Source organism: Pezoporus flaviventris, unplaced genomic scaffold, assembly GCF_033815535.1.
Source record: "Pezoporus flaviventris isolate CSIRO_AGI_PZ_B2104156 unplaced genomic scaffold, CSIRO_AGI_Pfla_v1 ptg000225l, whole genome shotgun sequence".
Lineage (NCBI taxonomy): Eukaryota > Metazoa > Chordata > Aves > Psittaciformes > Psittacidae > Pezoporus > Pezoporus flaviventris.
The window spans coordinates 99,539-120,101 of record NW_026892773.1 but is presented as its reverse complement, the minus strand read 5'-3'; the positions used below and the strand labels follow the sequence as shown (position 1 = coordinate 120,101).

General features: G+C 49.0%; 1 protein-coding gene across 1 annotated transcript; it reads right to left on the bottom strand.

The window, feature by feature from the left end:
• Nucleotides 1-223: 223 nt before the first annotated feature.
• Nucleotides 224-20,465, bottom strand: COPA (COPI coat complex subunit alpha). The gene is made up of 33 exons (XM_061442457.1): nt 20,368-20,465; nt 19,893-20,006; nt 18,973-19,046; nt 18,602-18,682; nt 17,937-18,013; nt 17,389-17,498; nt 15,242-15,351; nt 14,566-14,665; nt 13,480-13,615; nt 12,928-13,010; nt 12,206-12,356; nt 11,756-11,822; nt 11,573-11,648; nt 9,484-9,566; nt 8,414-8,553; nt 7,114-7,199; nt 6,607-6,745; nt 6,099-6,261; nt 5,867-6,013; nt 5,255-5,444; nt 5,037-5,132; nt 4,599-4,687; nt 4,234-4,357; nt 3,858-3,947; nt 3,658-3,767; nt 3,394-3,471; nt 3,122-3,190; nt 2,790-2,926; nt 1,918-2,104; nt 1,726-1,836; nt 1,363-1,524; nt 1,071-1,265; nt 224-817 (listed from the first exon to the last, which is right to left on the bottom strand). Exons 1-33 carry the CDS (start codon nt 20,405-20,407, stop codon nt 758-760), a joined length of 3,675 nt encoding a protein of 1,224 aa, XP_061298441.1. The 5' UTR covers nt 20,408-20,465; the 3' UTR covers nt 224-757.
• Between the last annotated feature and the right edge of the window lie 98 nt (nt 20,466-20,563).

Below are 20,563 nucleotides of genomic sequence, written 5' to 3'. Positions count from 1 at the left end.
GCAGGAGCCTCACCAATCAGGATAATTTGAGCACTGACAACTGCAATTACACACTAACAATTAGCAAAAGCAGCCCCTGCTGGCACGATACGTTATTTCAAGCCTACAGCCTCCATTTTCTGGAGCCTCCAAACCCAGCAATGGACAGGAAGGGGAGGTGAAGAGAGAAAATTCAATCAAATCTCTCTTCTCTCTCAGTAAGACCAACTGAGCATCAGAAAGATCAAGGTGGTCAATTCACTTTATTGATGAGGCAAGCTGATTATTTCAGAGACATGTTGCTAGGACACCAAAACAAGAAGTTACCACTAGCACCTGAACCATTGCTGAGCTGCTCTCCTGCCTCTTCTGAGCTACCCCCAGAGCAGGGACTGGCCCTGGCCCTGGTTTCAGGCATTCCCATGAGAGCCAGGCTTGGCTCTTCCTGCTGCCCAGACTGCAGCAGGGCTCTGAGCTCTTCTTTCAGGAGCTCAGCACTAAGGATGTAAGAGGCAGCTGCTGGCTTTTCCCTCTGGAAAAGACTGGCCTTAAGAAACTTCACATCAGCTGGATCTGGAAACAGAAGCACAAGTTGTGACTACCTGGCAGCAGCTCAGAGTCTCACTACAGCATTATTGGGTAGGGAAGAGCAGGTAAGATGCAATCTATGGGGAAGAGACTAGACTAAAAGCTGGAATGGTGGGAGGTGAAGGTTTCCATGCTGTGCTGTGGAATGGGACCGTTTCCCTCTGGTCTAACACCTCCCGGGGATGGGTTCCTAGCGGAACTGGAGCGGGCTGATCCGCAGCCCAATGACATCTTTGCCAATCTCTGTCACCTGAGGAATAAAAAGGAGATGATTAATGCTCCAAAGACAGCTCTCAGACGCACACACTGACTGCAACGTCAGGCCCTGAAGGGAGCACTCGAATTACACACTATTTCACAACTCCCAAACTGCTCCAAGGCCCCCGACATTCAACTCGACCCACAACCCACGCCAAGGCAGTTTAGAGGGAGCACGGGGATGCTGCTGAAGGGAAACATCATAGGCTGGGATACGGTGGTGACAGGCATCGAAGCTCCCTTACCGTCGTGACACGGCAGATCTGCCCACGGAACTCAGGGCAGTAGCAGGCCCCGCTGAGAGGACACTTCTCCACAGGTTTGCCACGATAGATGGGCCGGTAAGAGGCAGCACAGATGTCAAAGGGGTTGTGCATGTCATAGTTGAGCTGGTAGGTGTCGGTGGGATTCTTCTCACACGCCGACAGGATCTTACGGGTCTGCCAAAAGCAACCACATTGAGCAGAGGGGCAGCTCGGAACCAGTCCAGACATGTGCCACCTCAGATACCCCTGCCCATGCATCTCACAGACGTACCTGCTGGGCCACCTCCGGCTTTGGACCCAGCTCCAGCAGCCGACGAGCAAAAGTAGCAGCTGTCTTGAAGTTTTTGAGTTTGAAGAAGAGGTTGAGAGCAGTACGCAGCACCAGGATCATGTGGACAGGCTGCAGGTTGGAGTGGGTGAAATAGGCTGCCATCTGCATTGGGGTGAGAGGAGGACATCAGGGATACAATCACTACCAAGCCTGGCTGCAGGAAACCCCTGCCAGGTAATGCCTGCCGCATCTGCTTTAAAGGAGGACACAGCAGAAAGCAGGATTCTCACTGCCTTTTTAAACCCAAAGGTTACTCCCCACATTATCTGCCTCTTTGTGAAGGATGGCACCGAGTTTCTGTACCTCACAGATTCGCTTCTGCTGCTCCAGGGTCTCTTTGGGCAGCTTCTTCCGCTCAATCTCCATTGAAAGTCCTACAATGTACTCCCGGCAAATGGCTATGAGCTGCTGGGCCTTCCAGAGAGGGAAACAGAGTCAGGCATCCAGCCTCCTGCCCCAAGGGCATGCAGACACCACACAGAGTCTGTCCCTCACCTCAGCAATCTCCTGCTTGTTGTCCACCACCAGCAAGGGCACGCTGAGCAAGATGGAGCGGAACTTCTCCACGGCCTCCTCGAACTTGCCGGCTGTAGTGAGCTGGTAGCAGAGCTGCAGGCGCTGGATCAGGTCATTGAGTTTCAGTCCAACAGCAGGGAGGGCATTCTTCAAACCAGCATCTTTCCTGGGGGCACCAAAGAGGGGCTGGAGGTACAAACGGGACCACTGCAGAGCAACCACTCAACAGCAGTTTGTCAGATACGGTTTGACCTAGGGCCATGCTGCTTTTCTTCACCAGCAGCTTAGCACAAGACACATCTGTGCCTCCATGATTCTGCTGCCCACAATGCCCAGCTCCCTCTGCATCAGTGCAGGCTGGGAAGTCTGGCTCCTTTTTCTACTGTAAAGCACACACCTGTGGTTCTTGAGATGCCCCAGAGCAGCTTTGCTGGAGGCAGAGCATTAGTGCTAGAAAACTCAGCATTCCAACTGCCACACGCTGGTTTTAGCATCACAGAAGGGTTTGGTTTGGAAGGGACCTTAAAAAGCTCATTCAGTTCCAACCTCCTGCCATAGGCAGCGACACCTTCCCCTAGCCCAGGTTGCTCCAAGCCCCATCCAACCTGGCTTTGAAAAGCCTTTTACTCTCTAACCAAAAAATGAAAGCGGTTCAACATCTTTACATCTAAGAGCAGGCAGCAGAAAAATCCCACTGAAGACAGAATGCTCCCTATTTAAATCCCACAAACTGATAGGCTCCTCCCTTCACAACAGAGGGGAGAGATAACTTCTGTCTACAACACCAAGGAGTCCGAGAGGTCTATGGCACAAGGAAGAGAGCACAGCAAAGGAGCTAACCCGATGCTTACCAGTTGCGATGTGGGTACCCATACATGGCAGGGAGACATGGCAGGGCTTGGTAGGTCGTACGGCCACGGGCATAGGTCTGCAGGAACAACTGCTTGTAGGGTCCAAAGTTTGTTACTCCTACCTGGTCATGGAGGAGCTGGAAGAGACACAATGATCTGCTGAGTAAGAGCTGTCCAAAGGACGCACAGGCTCCCAGCACCTTTCATTCTATACCCAGAGAAACCAATGCACAAAATGGTCCACAACAGGACACAAAATGAAGCTTCAGATTAGATCAGAGACAAAATACATGGGGATAGTCTTTTCTCTACGCATTCCAGGGGAAACTTACTCTCATTGCTGTCTCAAAGGAGCCTGCCAGAACGTGGTCAACAGGCAGCTGAGAGTTGTTACACCAAACCTATATGAACAGAAGGGAAACATTTACAAGAGGAACTGTGCACGTGCATGCATTTGTCTTACCTATCCTCACTACCCCTAACTCCCCTTAACACAGTTCCTGTGTTGTGCTCACAGGTGAGTGCTAACAAGGACTGAACCCCAAAAAAGAAGCACCAAAGTAGAAAGTTCCTGAGCAAGACAATCAAAGACTTGCACCATTACCTGAGCTGGGCTGGTGCCCTTGGTGGGTGGCACAAAGAATCCATCCTCTGTGGATCCTGCTGGGCCAGCAGGAACATCCTGGGGGAGCACATAAAACAGGGGTTAGTGGGGAAGCTTCCAGCACTCAGATGCAATCAGAGCTGGCCACAGCTGTGGAGACCAAGCCTCTGAAGAAGCCCAGAACACACTTCCTCCATACCACCACCACAGACTGTCACTGTCTTCCCAAGTAGCTACCTCTGGGCTACTTAAGAAGCCTCCTACCAGTTCAGGGGGAAGATCCAAATCTTCTTCAACTTCCCATCCACCTCCTTCTTCCTGTCCTTTACCTAGACCTTCCTCTCCAAAGTTCTCTCCAGCATCCACAAAGCCATCTGCGTGGAGGGAGCAAGAGAGAAATAGTCAGAGCTCTTACACAGGCACACGCTTACACTTCTGCATGAAGGGCTCTTGGATTCACCCACCTTCATCCAGCTGCAGCTCTGCATCTTCTCCCCAGCCTTCAGTGCCAACAGTGTCGATATCAATATCAGCAGCCAAGGCACCCCCTTTGCCTACAAAAAGAGCAGGATCCTTTATTTACTCATCGCTGAGGTGTTAAGCAAAGAATCAGGTTAGGCCAGCAACCTCCCCTCCAATTGTGAAGTCCCATCTTGTGCTAAAAGGGCAAAGATTTGAGAGATTTGCCTCAGATGGTGCAAATGCCATGCTGGATTCCCACCTCTGCTAGCAGCACACAACAAATCTGAGGTTAACAGCAACAGGTGAGGAGCCACAGAGACAAATAACTCCATTGTGCACATCACAGCTTAATGCAACTTCCCAAGTCCAAAGCAGTACCTTTGCTAGCAATTGTTCCTTCAAAGAACCCCTTGGAGACAGTCAGCAATGGCCAGTTGGTATCCAGAGGCATGACAGGAGCAGGAGGCTGCAGTAGCTTTGCATTGTGATCAATGTCTGGAATCTGAGCAGAGAGGAGCAGAAAACAGTTAAAGGCCACATAAAGGAAATCCCATTCTTTGCCCTACTCTCCTCCAAGCAGCACAGATGGTCTCAAGTCTGATAAGCAGTGACTGGAATGGAGATGGCTCCTCCCTCCCAGAAAGGGGCTGCCTGGCCAGTCACACTAACACCAGATCCACTGTCACCTTTCCAAGCCCTAGAGCTCTTGTAATGCAGCAGGAAGCATTAGTAGGGTTGCTAACCGTTTCCTTCTCAGGATCAAATGTTTCCTTCAGGCTTTCAGCTTCCTCATCCAGACCATGAGTTGCAGCTGTGAGATAGGCCAAGGACTCTGCAATGAGATACAGTATGTCCTTCACTGCCAAAAGAAAACTCCCCACACCATCATGCATGGCCAGCCACTCACAAAGGGAGGATTAGCAGCATACCAAGGTGTAGATTCACACCTTTAGGGTGTGATACTGGATTTAGGACTGAAATGTGCAGGCAACAACTTATGATCTGAATACGCTCTACAGTTGATTCAGGTCTCCTCGATGGTATTTGAGCTCTTGGGTTACTTTCTACTCACCTGATTTAGTTTCTCAGGTAAGGGATTATCTGCCTCCAAAAATGACTTCATCCCAACAACCTCTCCACAGCTTCTCCCCAGGGACATATGTTAGTCTGATATTACTCACTCTGGCCACAGTTCTTCAGGATCCTCACTCTCTCTGCCACGTCTCCCAGATACAGGGCATTCTGGTAGTGGCCGCTCATATCTTTACGGATCTCAGCTGAACCAAAAGGAAAAGAAGTCACGATAGCTTTGGTATTCTTGGCTGCCACTGTGATGCTGCTCATTCCCTCTGGGAATGACACTCAGATCCTCTTGATTTCATTCTTCTTTGCCACTCACCTATCTTCATCATCTTGCGAAGCTTCTCCAGATTGCCAGTGATGAGATAGAGGAAGGAGAGCCTGTCGAAGTTCTTGGTGCGCTGGTAGCACATCTCCACAATCTGGTGGTTTCCCTGCAGCAACGCCACTTCTCCCAGTTTCTCCCAGCAATTCTTGTCATCCAGAGCTTTGGCTGCTTCCAGAGCAATCTGGACAGGATATAATGGTATCATACATGATATAATGAGAGAACTGACAGGGTTAAAAAGGCTTGGCAGAAAGCAGTTTTCTTTGCAGGCTTCTGTTAATAATGCCCATGATGGAAAGCATGGGATTACAAGGCTCACTGCACTAAATCACGCCCCCAGCTGGAGCATGTTAGTAAGGCTGCTACTACCCTCAACAATAATCACTCAACTAAGACTTCTTCCTCCCAATACTCTTCCTCCTTGCAGCAAAAAGCAAGGTTTGCAAGCGATGCCTTAAAGCATAACCTGGTGGAAGGTGTCCCTGCCCATGGCAGAGGGTTTGGAACTTGATGAGCTTTAAGGTCCCTTCCAACCCAAACCATCCTATGATTCTACGATGACTCTATGACATGCCTTTCCCACAGCACCACCTGCCAGCTCACCTCAATGTTACCACACTCCAGTGCCAGGCTGAAACGGGTCTTCTCATCCTTGACAAAGTGCAGGGCCACCTCTGGGTAACCCTTTTTCTGCAGGTAGGCAATGATGGACTGGCCCACGAGCTTAGCATTCCTCACCATGTGCAGCACCTGCAGAGATTAAAGCTGTCAACAACTTCTCTCCACCCTCAGGTCTAGGTCAAGGAAGAGCACAGTGTTCCCCACGTCTCCTCACCTCATCGTACTTTCTGTTGATCAAAGCCAGCTTGAATTTGAATTCTGTGGGATCGATGGTGAGCACCCTGGGGCGACACTCTCTGTCCAGGCAGTAGACATTGTTCCCCTTCACTCGGGTAACATAGATCGGCAGGTCCAGGGTGCGGATAATTCCATGATCCCTATTGCCAACACACAGCACACGTGTGACATGCACATCAGCACAGCCCAGCTGTACAACTCCATTCTCTATCCCCCAAAGGAGGATCAACACTCTGCCTGTTATTTTAGCCTGTATTATAAAAGCAAGCCCCACTCAGATGAGCAGTGCAGCCATCCAGCCCAGCGATAAAAACCCAGTGCACAGGGTAAGCAACCAAACGCAAGCACTTGGCTCTATTATCTGCCTTGGTGGACATCTATGCTGTAATAAAGTCCCTTTCACAAGCCTCAGCTTTGGTGTTGGCCAACCCCCCCCCACTCCGAGTCTGCACAAGGCCTGTCAGCCCAAGGACTCCCAGACTGACCCTGTGGTGACAGCATATTTGATGTGATTGCTGGTGGTGTAGATGAAAACACCGCTTTCATCCCAGGCACCACTCTTGACACGGATGTTTTCATGGATGTTACACAGTGACTCCAGTTTTCTGTTGCAGATCATGATGGCTGGAGAGGAAAACCAAAGGAAGACAAGCTAGGGAAGCCTCTACTGTAAAACAGCTGCCTCTGAATTACGACTTCTCTCTTCCATAATCCCAGCAACAGGAACTGCATTCAGTGTCAGACACCAAGGAGGTGATGGCAACCAAAAACTGTCATCACGAAAGATTAGCTGGATCATTTTGAAGAGTACAATAAGCCCTCTGTTTTACAAGCTTACAGAAGACAAGGCAGTAGAGCCCATGCTGTGAACACCTTCAGCTGCATCTTCACTGCACTGAACGGTTCCCTTAGCAAGGGCTCTGCTCCCAGCCAAGGAAGGAGCTAGCGTGCACCAGGGTCCACATGAAACACTGCACCCCCCTGCCACTTACCATGCTTAGCCAGCAGAGCCACGTGGGACATGTCGGCCGACCAAATGACGTACTTCACCTTGGAGATCTTCACAGAGGCCAAAGTTCTGGGAAAGGACAGCACTGACATCAGAGTCGGACACCCTCCACAGCCCAGTTCTCTCTATAAGAGCTACCAGTACCCAACAGCCTGAACCCAATTAGCAGATGCTCTGAAGCCCCTTTGTGCCATTCTAGTGCTATAAAACCATAAGGCAGGACTGAGCGTCTCTGCAGTCCAGTCCAGCAAAACCCACCTGTGCAATAACAAATATGTTTCAGTGACAACTGACTTCAAAACCTGGATTTCAAATAAGGTTTTAGGGATGGATTTACGGAATGAAGGAAATGAGGTATTCCCAAGCAGCATTCACAGTGTTTTATTTACTTGTAACTTTGATACTAGAAAAAACAAAGGCATACAAATGAGGGAATGAGGCTCCAGGAAGACTTTAGAGCAACTAAAGGGGCTGCAAGAAAGCTGGAGACAGGGTTTTGGCAAGGGCCTGTAGAAACAGGCCAAGGGGTATGGCTTTAACCTGCTAGAGGGGAAATTGAGATGGGCTCTTAAGCAGAAGCCCTTCCCTGTGAGGGTGTTGAGACACTGGCACAGGGCACCCAGAGAAGCTGTGGCTGCCCCATCCCTGGCAGTGTCCAAGGACAGGTTGAAGCAAGCTGCTCTAGTGGAAGGTGCCCCTGCCTGTGGAAGGGGGTTGGAACTGGATGAGCTTTAAGGTCCCTTCCAACCCAAACCAGTCTGGGATTCTATGATGATTCTGGACATAATTAACATACACTGTATCTATCTGCAGACAATCCAGAACCTTCTCAAGCCTACAAGACGGCCAAAAGCTCCAACTCCTTGCCCATTTCTTTGTGGCTAGCAACACATATACCAGCACAAAACATGCTGCCAAAAGAGCATTATGAGTAGATATAAAACCTAGGGGACAAGACATCAGGCGGGCTTAGCTTGATTGAGTTTGGGCTTTTTGATTTCTCTCCTCTTTTATAGCACCCCACTCTGCAGTCACAGGCTTTACAAGGGTATGGCACACATCTCTCTGTGATCAATGGCACGATGCCTGCAGCATAAATTGCACCTTGGCTGTGTTTACACTCTGCTCTTTGTAACAGTTGTTAGCCGTGGTTTGGATCAGTCTGACACAGCCTGCAGCTGATGCTAAGTTCTGGAGTGCATTAATAGCTATTACTTGTCCCTAGAGGGCACACGCCAGCAGGATGACAATATTAAACCTTCTCCCAGCAGACCAGAGCTCACCGCTTCTGCTGCACGTCAAAGAGGGTGATGGAGTCTGCATCTCTTAGTAACAGGTTCCCTGTGCCAGCATAGAAAATCTCATCACAGTTCGGCACCTGCACCTTCTTCGTGATCTCGTTCTTCAGGTTTTTGATGAGGATCTGCCAGTTGAGGAGAGGAAAGGCAAGAGCACAGGACAGTTAGGTAGAGTCTACAAAGAAACTCAGGATTATTTTAGTTTTTGTATGGCTGAACCTCAGGCACAAGAGGCCAAAACAAGCCTTTCTCGAAGCAGGATCAAACTTCACCCTCTTACAAAACCCAACTCAGGGTGCAGACACAGTGTATCCTTCCCTTCCAGCCCCACCACTATCACTACTAACTGGCTGATACAGTTTGCAAACCCTCTCTACAACAGGAACAAAGTAAATAGTAGGGAAAAGTGAGAGAAACAGTGTAGATAATAAAAGGAAAGAAGTTGAAAGGGGAAAATGGTAAGTGGAGGTGGGGAAGGCGGACAGGAGTAACACAACTGGCATGAAATAAGCCTGAGTTTACTAAACCAAAAGCACTATTAAGGAAAAGGAAAGGAAACAATACAATATCCTGCATGGGGCAAAGCGCAAGACCTTTCTTCTCCTTCACATCAAGTGAATTCAAGCAGGGAAAACTGTCCACAACTGTCTTTCCCCCTTCTTTCTCCTATAGCACTCCACAAGCGAGAACAAAGAGCTCTATTAAAATCCAACCTGTTTTCATTATTTCCCATTACTTTGATGCTATGGAAGTGACTTGGGTGGCTTCACAGTCCTGTTGTGATCAGCTTTCACCCCTTGAGCCTTGCGGTAGCAGGCTTCCAGCAACTGAGCTATGATTTACTATCAAAGAAGTTAAATCCTATTTCAACCCACTCTGTTTCCACTGTACGATATTTCTTTGTGCACGGCTGCAGCCCACCCTCTGCTGACAATGCTCTGCCAGTCTACTTGGATCTCCAGTAATTCCATGAACCCAACCTCCCTCCTTTCCATCTGCAAGCTTCCAAATGACACCCCGTTAAAGAAACGACCCTATTAAGCGTGTCCCCTTACCGAGTGCATGCGATCCAAGACTGCAAAGCGGTTCCGAGCTACCCACACAGCTGTTAGCCCAGAGGAACGCTTCCCTTCAGGGGCTGGGGAAGAGCAAAACGCAGGCAGTGAATAAAACCTCTGGCAGGCTCTTACAGCAGCACATCAGTCAGTCTTGTTTGAGCCCATCCTGGCTGCTGTAGCTGCTTCCCACTAATTCCTGTTTAACCTGAGGCTATTCACAAGACTCATTTCCCCCCCCTCCCCTTCCCCGATGTCCTTTCGGATCTCGACGTGGCCAGTGCCAGTCCTTCCCTGCAGCCAAGGCACAAGGAGCTGCTTGGCGCTGCACTGGGTGACAGCACCGTCTGTCACACTAACGAGCAGAGCCTTCATGGCCAAACGAAGCGAGCAGCGAGGGTCCCAGCTTCAGTGGAAGCTTCCCCCCCCCCCCGCTTTTTCTCTCTCCCCCCACTGCAAACTGATCTATAACAAGCTGGAGGAGAAAGGCTGAGCTCTCCCCAGCACGCAGCTGTGCTCCCTGCTTTCAAATGCTAATACAAACACAGCTCTCTGCATGTCAGACAGCCCCAGTGAACAGTGCTGAGGGATGTGCTTCAGATGGGGAGAAGGCTTTCTGCAGCAAGAGAAGTGAAAAAGCTGCTGTTTTGGTAAAAAACTGATCTTTAATTCTCAGGTCCTTTTCTCTCTGCTCCCCACAAGTGTTTTTGGAGACACACACACTAGACCAAGTGCTGTTTCATCAAGGTAGTGCCATTTGTGGCCAGCCTACATCCTAACAAAAGGTGGCTTAAACCTCACTGCTTCACCCTTCAGCCCTTATTTACGACCCAACCCAAGAAAGACTTCTCTGAATTCAATTCCCAAGCTCCACCTGGCGCCTTCTGATGGCAACTTCACCTGGTTTTCTGAATCACCACAACTCAACACTTTTACTGGCTTTAAATCTTTTAACACAGACCATAGATCAGGCAGAAAATGATTGAAATATATTACCCAATAGAGTATGGTAACAAAGCTTGGCTTCCCAGTCTGGTAAAGAAGCTGAAGGACATGAGGATGATAGCTCCAAGCATGTTATATACCTGCATCATCATCCCAGGAGATCATCAGAAGGTTGCATAATAGCAGCTTGTTGGAAAAAATACTTATAAACCAGTACAATTTTACGTTACTCTTAAAAATGTATTAAAAGTAGATGGTTTTCATGAGGCCTTCCTCTGGAAGGAGAATATCCCCTTCTCTTCATTTAGAAGGTCACAAGCTGGGTGTCCCCAGACAAGTCTCAATCAAACTAGGTATTTGAAACCTATTCAGTAACACTTAATCTATACTAAGCCACTAAAAAGCTCACTTTCTAATTCTCTCTCTAAATACAGCTCCTGACTGTGCTCAGCAGAGAAATCCTCCCTCCATCAGACCTGCAGAAATCCATAAATCCATGAATAAGAGAGCTGGATTCCCATCTAACTCATTCATCACTCCCCCTCATCTCAAAATCTTTACTGCCGTGACGACAGAGGCAGGAGGAACCAGCTGGAGTTTCAGATCCCAAATGGAATTCAGAGTTACGAGAAAGAATTACTTGCTTTTTCCCCTCTAAATCATGTTTTGACTTGTAAATTGCACAAAAGTGATGTGGAATTTGCCGAGAGGAAGAACTGACTACTGGCAGCCTGGCACTGTCACTTTTACAGCCTCTTTTCAGAGTATAAAACCTCTTAGAACAAACCATATCTGGTTAAAATCCATCTCTGTTGACAAGCCAGGAAGGCTGCCTGCTGCGTGGAAAGGGGGAATGCAAAGTTCCTAATAACCAAATTATAAAATATATATTTGGAGCAGTAAAAGTTTGGGATGAACATGAATTTTTCAAGTCAGTGTGGTGTGATATAGTGAGCAGGAAGCCTGCCAAATGACGCGTGCTGCAGGGGCATTAGGAAACAGAGAGGAAGAGTCCAAGAGAGGCTTAGAGAAACAAAGCTGGTTTTATATATAACACACATACACACAGTTGGAGAGCAGAGGAAGGGACAGCTACACAATAATAAACCCACACAAGGATTAATGGGAAAGAAGAAATGCCTACCATCGGGATTCTGGGAGTCAGCATCCTTGGGAATGGTGTAGAGGTCGTAAGTACTGTTCTCTAAGTTGCTGGCCCTCTGCAGAGAGAAGGGGAAAAAGCCATTTGGAGACAGGATTTCACAGAGCCAACACTCAGAGCCTCATGGCAAGGTCTCCAGCACATCATGCAGCAGAACTGACTTACTGTGCAGAGGAGGACAGCGTTCTCAGCGGGGTTGTAGGACATGTTGAACACAGGGAACTTGGAACCACTGAAGGAGAGTCATGAAGAAAAGAGAAGGTTAAGGAGGACCAAGGCTATTTCAGAGCCACCTTCTGATAAACACCCTTTATCTTCTGAAATACACTGAGTACCAGCAAAGCTCAGTTTTGATTGAATCAAAACCACTTGGAAACACTGTGAGAACATCAGAGTTTCATAAACGAAAGACTTGGCCTTCCAGTTTGACACTTAACATTAGAAATATGTATCTATGGACACATAAAAACTGACTTAAAAAACTTCTTGCAGGCTTGGTAAGCTCATCTGACAGAAAAGTCAGCTGAAACTGAGGTATGTGAATAGAACTGTACCACCTATGTGCAAGCAAGAAACTAACCAGGGACTCAAGATACCGGTAATACCATCTCCTACCTTCTCAGCTGCATGACAGCAACGTCCTTTGAGCTGTTGAAATCAAGCTGGCGGAGAAAACGGTCCTTCACATAATACAGCATGTTCCCATGCACAGCATAAGCAGGTCTCTCACGCTCCAGTTTAAACACAATCATGCCACCATCATGGCCTGGAAAAAGCATGTGAGGATTCAAACATGTGAACTGTACCCCGTGGGTTTTCTCATGGTGAAGATGACACCACCAAGCCCCTCAAACCACGAAAGAGCCAATCAAAATCATAACCACTGACCACCAGCCACCTCTGCCACTCTTCAGCCTGACTGAATTACAAGATTGCACTTCTTTCCTCATGGCCCACCCCCTGCCCATAGGTTTCCCAATAAATCTAAGAGCTGACACTCTTCTAGAAACACTTTGCCTCACTGCCACATGTTTCTTTAAGTGTTAGTAGTCCAGTGTGGGTTCTCCTAGGACCTGTTCCATCCCTTCTTGGCCTTAGAACATACAGCTAAGTGATGCAGAGGCAATCTTGTTCCAGCTTTGATCTACAGCTGACACAAGGATTGTGTTCGACTAAATAAGGGCCTTTTCCCTAAGATACCTTTAATAAAAGCATCCACAAGTCAGCGTGTTCTGCAAAGTGTGCTAAAGGAAAGCAAATCCTGTATGGATTTCCTACATGGAATACATTTTGTCTTCACAGCAACCCATCACACATGGAGCAGGAGCTTTTTTTACCTGCAGCAAAGAGGTTGAGGTTGGGATGAGCAGCCAACACCCAAAACCGATCGTGATCACGCCGGAAGGTCTGGACACCCGTGCTAAATGTGCAACAGAAGGGACAAGGAACAGAAACAAAATGGAAACCTTCGTGTAGACTTCAGTTCCCAAAACAAAGGTCCTAAACCGTGACATAGTGAGAAACTAATCTGGGATTCATGATACTGGCAACACCTCTTGCCACAGAGACCCACCTCGAGCATTCAGCACAAGGAGACCACTGAGAGCTCAAAACACTCTTATTTAAAGCCTTTTCTCAAGCAAGATGTTCTCATTTACCATATTTTAGAAGCAGTATCACTGGGCAAGCCAGCCTCTTCCTTTCTTTCAGACAACTACAAGCCTAGCTCATAACACGGGTCTCAAAGGGACAGAAGATGGGCTAAACATGACTTGTCACTCATGAATTATCAAACACTGGCATTGATGTTTAAAGAACTGCTGGTGTTCAGCTTCTCTAAGAGTAACGTAGGTCTTTCACACACGTATCGACTGCCATCAAGCACAAACCGTTTGGACATATCCCACACACGGATGCTCTTGTCTTCGGAATTGCTGAGGATTAGCTCCTGCCGCGGGTGAAAGACAGCGCACGAGACGTTGTTGTAATGCCCCCGGCAAGTGTCAACCTCCCAGGCCTTTGATTCTACCCAGAAGAGGAAAAAAAGTGAGGAAAACAACACTTCAACAGGTAAAGTTCTGCTGAAGCACAGAAAGCACTTTATTATAGAGCGAACTGCATGGCCCACAGGCTGCTATTCCATTCTCTGCAATCCACATTCAAGATCTCTCTGTAACCACTAGCACAGCTCACCTAAGAGGAACAGATCAGCCAGGTCACTAAAGAGGTGCTAAGACTTGTGTTTAGCTGGACTGAGCTAAGTCACTCCTGGTGGAGGCCTTGTAGCTCTTGAACTGTTCCCCTTTCTTCATCCATCCATACTAAAAACCACCTCAGAGTCAAATTCTTCTAATGCTACAAGCTTCTGCACAGCACTGGGTAAAACTCAAAAGAAGCTTGAAGCATTTGCTAGAGCTCTCCTCAAACTGCAAAACCCAATGCTGCTTAGGATTATTTACTACTCTATCGTACAGATACGTCTTCAAAGTGCAAATTACCTCCAGGTTCAGCCCATTTCAAACATAAATTTCAGCTCTTAACCCCTTCTCCCTGTAGACTCCCCCTGGAGAATCAGATAATAGTTTGGGTTGGAAGGGTCCTTAAAGCTCATCCAGTTCCAACCCCCTGCAGGGACCCCTTCCACTAGAGCAGCTTGCTCCAAGCCCCTGTGTTCAACCTGGCCTTGAGCACTGCCAGGTATGGGGCAGCCACAGCTTCTCTGGGCACCCTGTGCCAGTGCCTCAGCACCCTCACAGGGAAGAGCTTCTGCCTAAGAGCTCATCTCAATCTCCCCCCTCTGGCAGGTTAAAGCCATTCCCCTTGGCCTGGCCCTACAGGCCCTTGTCCAAAGCCTGTCTCCAGCTTTCTTGTAGCCCCTTTAGGCACTGGAAGCTGCTCTAAGGTCTCCCTGGATCTTTCTCTTTTCCAGGCTGAACGACCCCAACTCCTTCTATGTCTTCATAGGATCCTCTTACCATTCATCCGCCAGATCTTCACTTGCCGATCATCAGCTCCTGACACAATGAGTGGCATTGTGGGGTGGAAGGCAGCCCAGTTCACCCCACGGTCATGGCCCTACAGGCAAAAACACTCACTTGTAGCAATGTGGTGATTGAAGAGAATGAGTAAAGGAAGGATAAAGCAACAAAGACTGCAGACAGGCTTGCCAAGACACAGCTTTCACTGGTTTTATACACCATGCTGCTCACAGTGACAGAAACATTATAGATGCCCGCAGTAATAAGCTTTGCAGATACCATTCTTCATCAGTAGAGCAAAGCTGCAGCTCAGCATAGAGCACCAATCACTTCCCAGCTTAAACAAGCCACCATGGAAGGCTGGCTTTACTGTCATCTCCTCTGCTGCTTCCAATAACACAAGGTAATAACAGCTGCTATTGAACTGAGCTTTTGGCTGTACAGGGAGTATTGAATCTGTTTGGTTATAGTGCAAACATCCAGATTCAGCTTCGAAACGAAGAGAAGGTACCACCATAATCTACAAGACCATGTAACTGCAGAGCTGAGTCAGTTTTCTCAACTTTTTTCTCTCCTGTTGTTTTTCTGGGCTTTTAGAGGACTATTTGTATCATAGAGATTTCATGAAATGAATCTGAAGGGGCTGTACTACACACACACATTGATACTGTACCTCAAGAACATGCTTCACAACTGCATCTGTTGTCCCAAACAAGTCCACTCCCGTTATTCCCCTGACGTCCGATTCCACAGCTCCAGGGGACAGGTTCTTCTTCCTTAGGCCTTGTGGAACAAAGAGGAAGCAGAAGCAGAGGTGAAGGAAGCAAAACTTGTATTATCAAGATAATGTTTCTTGTTTAACAACAAGATGAGCACGCTCCTGTGCTGTTCACACGCATCTTGAGGTGGAAACTGGGAACTTGAAAGAGGGTGAGGAACATCCAGGAGAAGCTGTGGCTGCCCCATCCCTGGCACTGCTCAAGGCCAGGCTGGACAGGGCTTGGAGTAACCTGGTCTAGTAGAAGGTGTCCCTGTCTGTGGCAGGGGGCTGGAACTGGATGACCTTTAAGGTCCTTTCCAACCCAGTCTGGTATTCTATGATACAAGACATTTTCAGGAGCTAAAAGTACATGAAACAAAGCCTGTTCCTGATTCTGAAGAAAACAAAGTCATTCAGGTTAAAACAGACCTGTACCTGCTACCCTGCACCAAAACCCAGCAGAACACAGCAGGGAACTGGAGAGTCAAAAGGAGCTTCTCCAGCAGCACACAGGTAAAAGGCTGAACAGGCAACCCTCAAAACCAACCCCTAACCCAAATCTGCTCCAAAAAGTTCTCACTGATGTTAGCAGAAGCTGCAAGTTAACAGCAACACTCTGAAATGGAGCTAAAGCTAAAGCTCAACACCAAATGATGGAGTTAAAGCTTAACACTAAATGCTCCCTCTGACTGGGATCACAACAGACAGTAGACAAAATGGGGACATAACCCTTCCCCAGGAGACTGCCAGAGCCAGGACAGAATCCTGCAAAGGACATAAGTCATCTGGGGGAAAAATTGGGGAGTGGAATTGTCTTTTGAATCCATTTCTCACCTCTCTGTAGGCTTTTTCACCCACTGATATTCTCAGTGTTGTGTCTGACTGGAGCCACAGCTGAGTCAATAACTCAGAATGTCTCTAAAACCCCTCATCACATATCAGCTGAGGGGAAAAAAAAAGGTCTGTACTAACTCCAAACCAATTTGGCAGCTGGAACTCTGCTGAGAGAGAGGGTTTGTGGGAGAATGCAGCAGCAAAGCTTGCTGCTGGAATAGCTGTTAAGCTCCCCATGCTGGCAGCACAGAGAGGGGGACAGGTTTTAAATAACCAGGATATCCTGTCCCCAGCCTCTGCTGTTGACACAGCTGCCCATGGCTGAGCCTGTCCCGCCAATCCCACAGGGTGGCCAACCAAAACTCCAATGGAAAGAGACAGAGAAAGGTCTGTCTCTGGAATGGTTTATGTCACGGCCAGACTGGGGACTTGGAGCAACCTGCTCTAGCGGAAGGTGTCCCTGCCCATGGCAGGGGGCTGGAACTAGATGGCCTCAAAGGTCCTTTCCAACCCAAATAAGTCTGTGATTTTATGATTCTATAGCACCACCAGCCCCTTACTTCCACCTAGTATTTTCGTTATTTCCAGCTTTTCATTTAGGGGTCATACTTAATTCCTATAATACTATCTTCCTATTACCATCCACAGCTAAGCTACCAAAAAAACACAACACCTTTTGTAATCCAGAAGCCTTTTTATCTTTCTGTTTGAGTTATTGCTGCCTCCAAGATTTTCACAAGGGGATAAAAGCAATCCAGACATGTCTAAAATCCTCCTAAGTCTGGCAGATCTGCAAAGCTGACCAGCTGACAATCAGAATAGTTAGGGCTGGAAAGGACCTAGTTCCAACCCCCCCTGCCATGGGCAGGGACTCCATTCCTCCTGACAGCACTATCTGTCAGCTATAAAAATAGGACTGGGAGATCAGGCTGTAGAATCTCCACCTTTAGAGGGTTTCTTGGCTGCAGAAAGCTGCAGCTCACCTCATCTATGCTGGCAGAAGATCCTCTTCAAGCTAAAGGCTGGACTAGATGTCACCCAGAGGTCCCTTCCAGCCAACACCCTACAACTTCATGGAAGCAGAGGGGAACAGGCTCCTATCACAGCGAACTTGTACTGTTCTGCCTCAGACTCCTGCAGTGAAGAGGATGCTCTTCCTGCACCCAGATCTGAACCACTCCACCCTGGCTGTACCACTGGGTAACCCCTCAGCCTGAGCAGCTCACCAGAAATATCCCACACACGCACGGTCTGGTCCAAGCTGGCTGACACCACCAGGTCCTCAGAGGGGTGAAACTGGGCACACATCACGTAGTGGTTGTGTCCTGTCAGCACACTACAACAAAGAGGAGAGAAAATACCACTTAAAACATATTAATATGCATTCCAGCTTGCACCAACAGCAACAAGCTCAGTCTTGGGACGGATAGTGAGGAATATGGGATTGCTAAACGCTGCTCTTCAAGACTAAGCATAACAGAACATTGAGTGTGTCTGTTCTTACATAAAGCATTCAAGTTTTGACTTTCTGGTATCAATAACTTCACAGGCTTCAGCACTGACACACATTATTCTAACCTCAAAAATGTTTTCAAACAAATAACATGAATTTACGAATAATATTCTAGTGGCATCATAATAAAAGAGAAAAAGGCTAAAGGAAACATTCAGAACTGCTCAGTTCTATTCCTTCAACTAAGCTTGGACACAATGGGTGAAGACAGCTCATTCCCCAAACCATGCAGTTATTTCTTAAAGCAACCATGCACTTTACCAAACACAAGTTCTGGACTGCCAGTTCCAAACCCGAATGGTCTGGTCATCAGAAGCACTCAAGATCCAGGGATATTCCTAACAAGACAAAGCATTCTGTGTATGAATTAGTACACATCCTGGACATTCCCTCCCCACGTGGCATTTTCCAACTGTCCCCAGGAATCTGCCTTTCTAAATCTTACTGAACATTTTGGAGGCACCATTTATGCCTCTTACACCTCAACAAAAGGCCACCACATCTGGAGCAGCCTCATACCAGCAAGTCCAGCATGATTTACAATGGATACAGAGAGAGGACAAGGGGAATGGCTTTAACCTGCGAGAGGGAAGACTGAGATGAGCTCTTAGGCAGAAGCTCTTCCCTGTGAGAGTGCTGAGGCGCTGGCACAGGGTGCCCAGAGAAGCTGTGGCTGCCCCATCCCTGGCAGTGTTCAAGGCCAGGTTGGACACAGGGGCTTGGAGCAAGCTGCTCCAGTGGAAGGGGTCCCTGCCCATGGCAGGGGTTTGGAATTGGATGAGCGTTAAGGCCCCTTCACACCCAAACCACACTGGGATTCTACGATTCTAAGGCAAAGATTCCCACCTCAGGAAGCAAAAAGAGATTCCCTTTGCCCACAGAGGGAGCAGGCACCCACTGCTGGGCTAGGCACGAGCAGAGCTTACGTGGTGGAAGAAGGTCGTGCGAATATAATCCAAGTGGCCCAGCAGAGTGAAGAGACAGCGGCGCAGTTTGTAGTTCCAGACCTGCGCCACACAGAAGCAGAACAATGATGACACCTGCCACTGCCTGCCAGATTTGAGGTGCAGTCTCATGTTTCAGTTCACTACAAACCTCTCTGCATTAAAAACCCATTTTAATATGGAAAACTACAGCCCTGCAGCAAACCTATGTCCTTGAAACATAAAAATCACAACCCCAAAACGCTCTTCCCCTCCCACAAACGCTCCTTCTCCTCTTGTAAGCTGTTTCTTTGCACTTCCCTTCCCTGGATGATGCCTTTTAGAGAACAAGAGCTACAAGGGTAAAGTTTTACCTTTATTTTATAATCATCACCTCCAGAAACAAAGAGAGGCTGCTGCTTGTGGAAATCAATACCTCGAACAGGGCCTGTAATGAGGAAGAGCAGGTTGGACAGAGCAAAAGGGCTGAGCAAAGCCTGAGGTCCCATTCCCAACCCCATTCCTTTCTACCTTTGCCTAAACCCAGCTCCTTTCCACCTTTGCCTAAAGCCAGCTCCTTTCCACCTTTGCCTAAACCCAGCTCCTTTCCACCTTTGCCTAAACCCAGCTCCTTTCCACCTTTGCCTAAACCCAGCTCTTTTCCACCTTTGCCTAAACCCAGCTTCCTTCCACCTTTGCCTAAACCCAGCTTCCTTCCACCTTTGCCTAAACCCAGCTCCTTTCCACCTTTGCCTAAACCCAGCTCCTTTCCACCTTTGCCTAAACCCAGCTTCCTTCCACCTTTGCCTAAACCAGTTCCCTTCCACCTTTGCCTAAACCCAGCTTCCTTCCACCTTTGCCTTAAACCCAGTTCCCTTCCACCTTTGCCTAAACCCAGCTTCCTTCCACCTTTGCCTAAACCCAGCTTCCTTCCACCTTTGCCTAAACCCAGCTTCCTTCCACCTTTGCCTAAACCCAGCTTCCTTCCACCTTTGCCTAAACCCAGTTCCCTTTCACCTTTGCCTGAACCCAGTTCCCTTTCACCTTTGCCTAAACCCAGTTCCCTTCCACCTTTGCTAAACCCATTCCTTTCCACCCTTACCTGCAGTATCTCATCACAAAACACCCTGGTCCTTCACAGCTACAAGTTCATTTTCCAGACACAAAAGTATGACCCCAATTCACGTGTGCACCACCAACATTCAGCACCAGCAAACCCCAAGGACACCCCACAGCGCCTCCCCTCACACCCCACTCTTCCCCCACACGCAGGTCCCAGCCGCTGCCCGCTGACCATCGTGCTCGTCGAACTTGTCGATGAGGGTGCACATCCGGTAGTCCCACAGCTGGATAACGCCATTGTGCAGGCTGGTGAGGATCCAAGGCCGCTTGGGGTGGAAGCTGAGCCCTGCAGGGACGGACACACACACACACACAGGCGTGACGGGAGCCCGGAGACCCGGAGCAGGCCCGGAGACCCGGAGCAGGCCCGGAGACCCGGAGCAGGCCCGGAGACCCGGAGCAGGCCCGGAGACCCGGAGCAGGCCCGGAGACCCGGAGCAGGCCCGGAGACCCGGAGCAGGCCCGGAGACCCGGAGCAGGCCCGGAGACCCGGAGCAGGCCCGGAGAACCGGAGCAGGCCCGGAGAACCGGAGCAGGCCCGAGGCCGCCGACCCTCCCCGCCCAGCGCCCCGGAGCCCCCGGCACAACCCTCCCCTCAGCTCCCCATGTCGCAGAGAGCCCGGGCCCGGCTTCGCCATTGCCGTTACCCTTCACCCGGGCCGACTTCGTCTCGAACTTGGTCAGCATCGCCGCGGACACCGCCACCGCCGCCCCGGCCCCTCCACGTCGGCGTCCCGGAAGCGACCCCCGCTGACTTCCGCTTCCGCCGCCTCCCCGAGCATCGAGCCCGAGTCCTCCCGCGGGTACAGAGCGGCTTCCGGTGGCGGCGGAGGAAGCGGAAGA

Coding starts and splice junctions, on each gene's coding strand:
- COPA (XM_061442457.1), bottom strand. CDS start 20,407: ATGCTGACCAAGTTCGAGACGAAGTCGGCCCGGGTGAAGG. Junction 3,948..4,233: donor AGGAACAATTGCTAGCAAAG/GTACTGCTTTGG, acceptor CTCTTTTTGTAG/GCAAAGGGGGTGCCTTGGCT. Junction 2,105..2,789: donor GGGTACCCACATCGCAACTG/GTAAGCATCGGG, acceptor TGGTGCCCCCAG/GAAAGATGCTGGTTTGAAGA.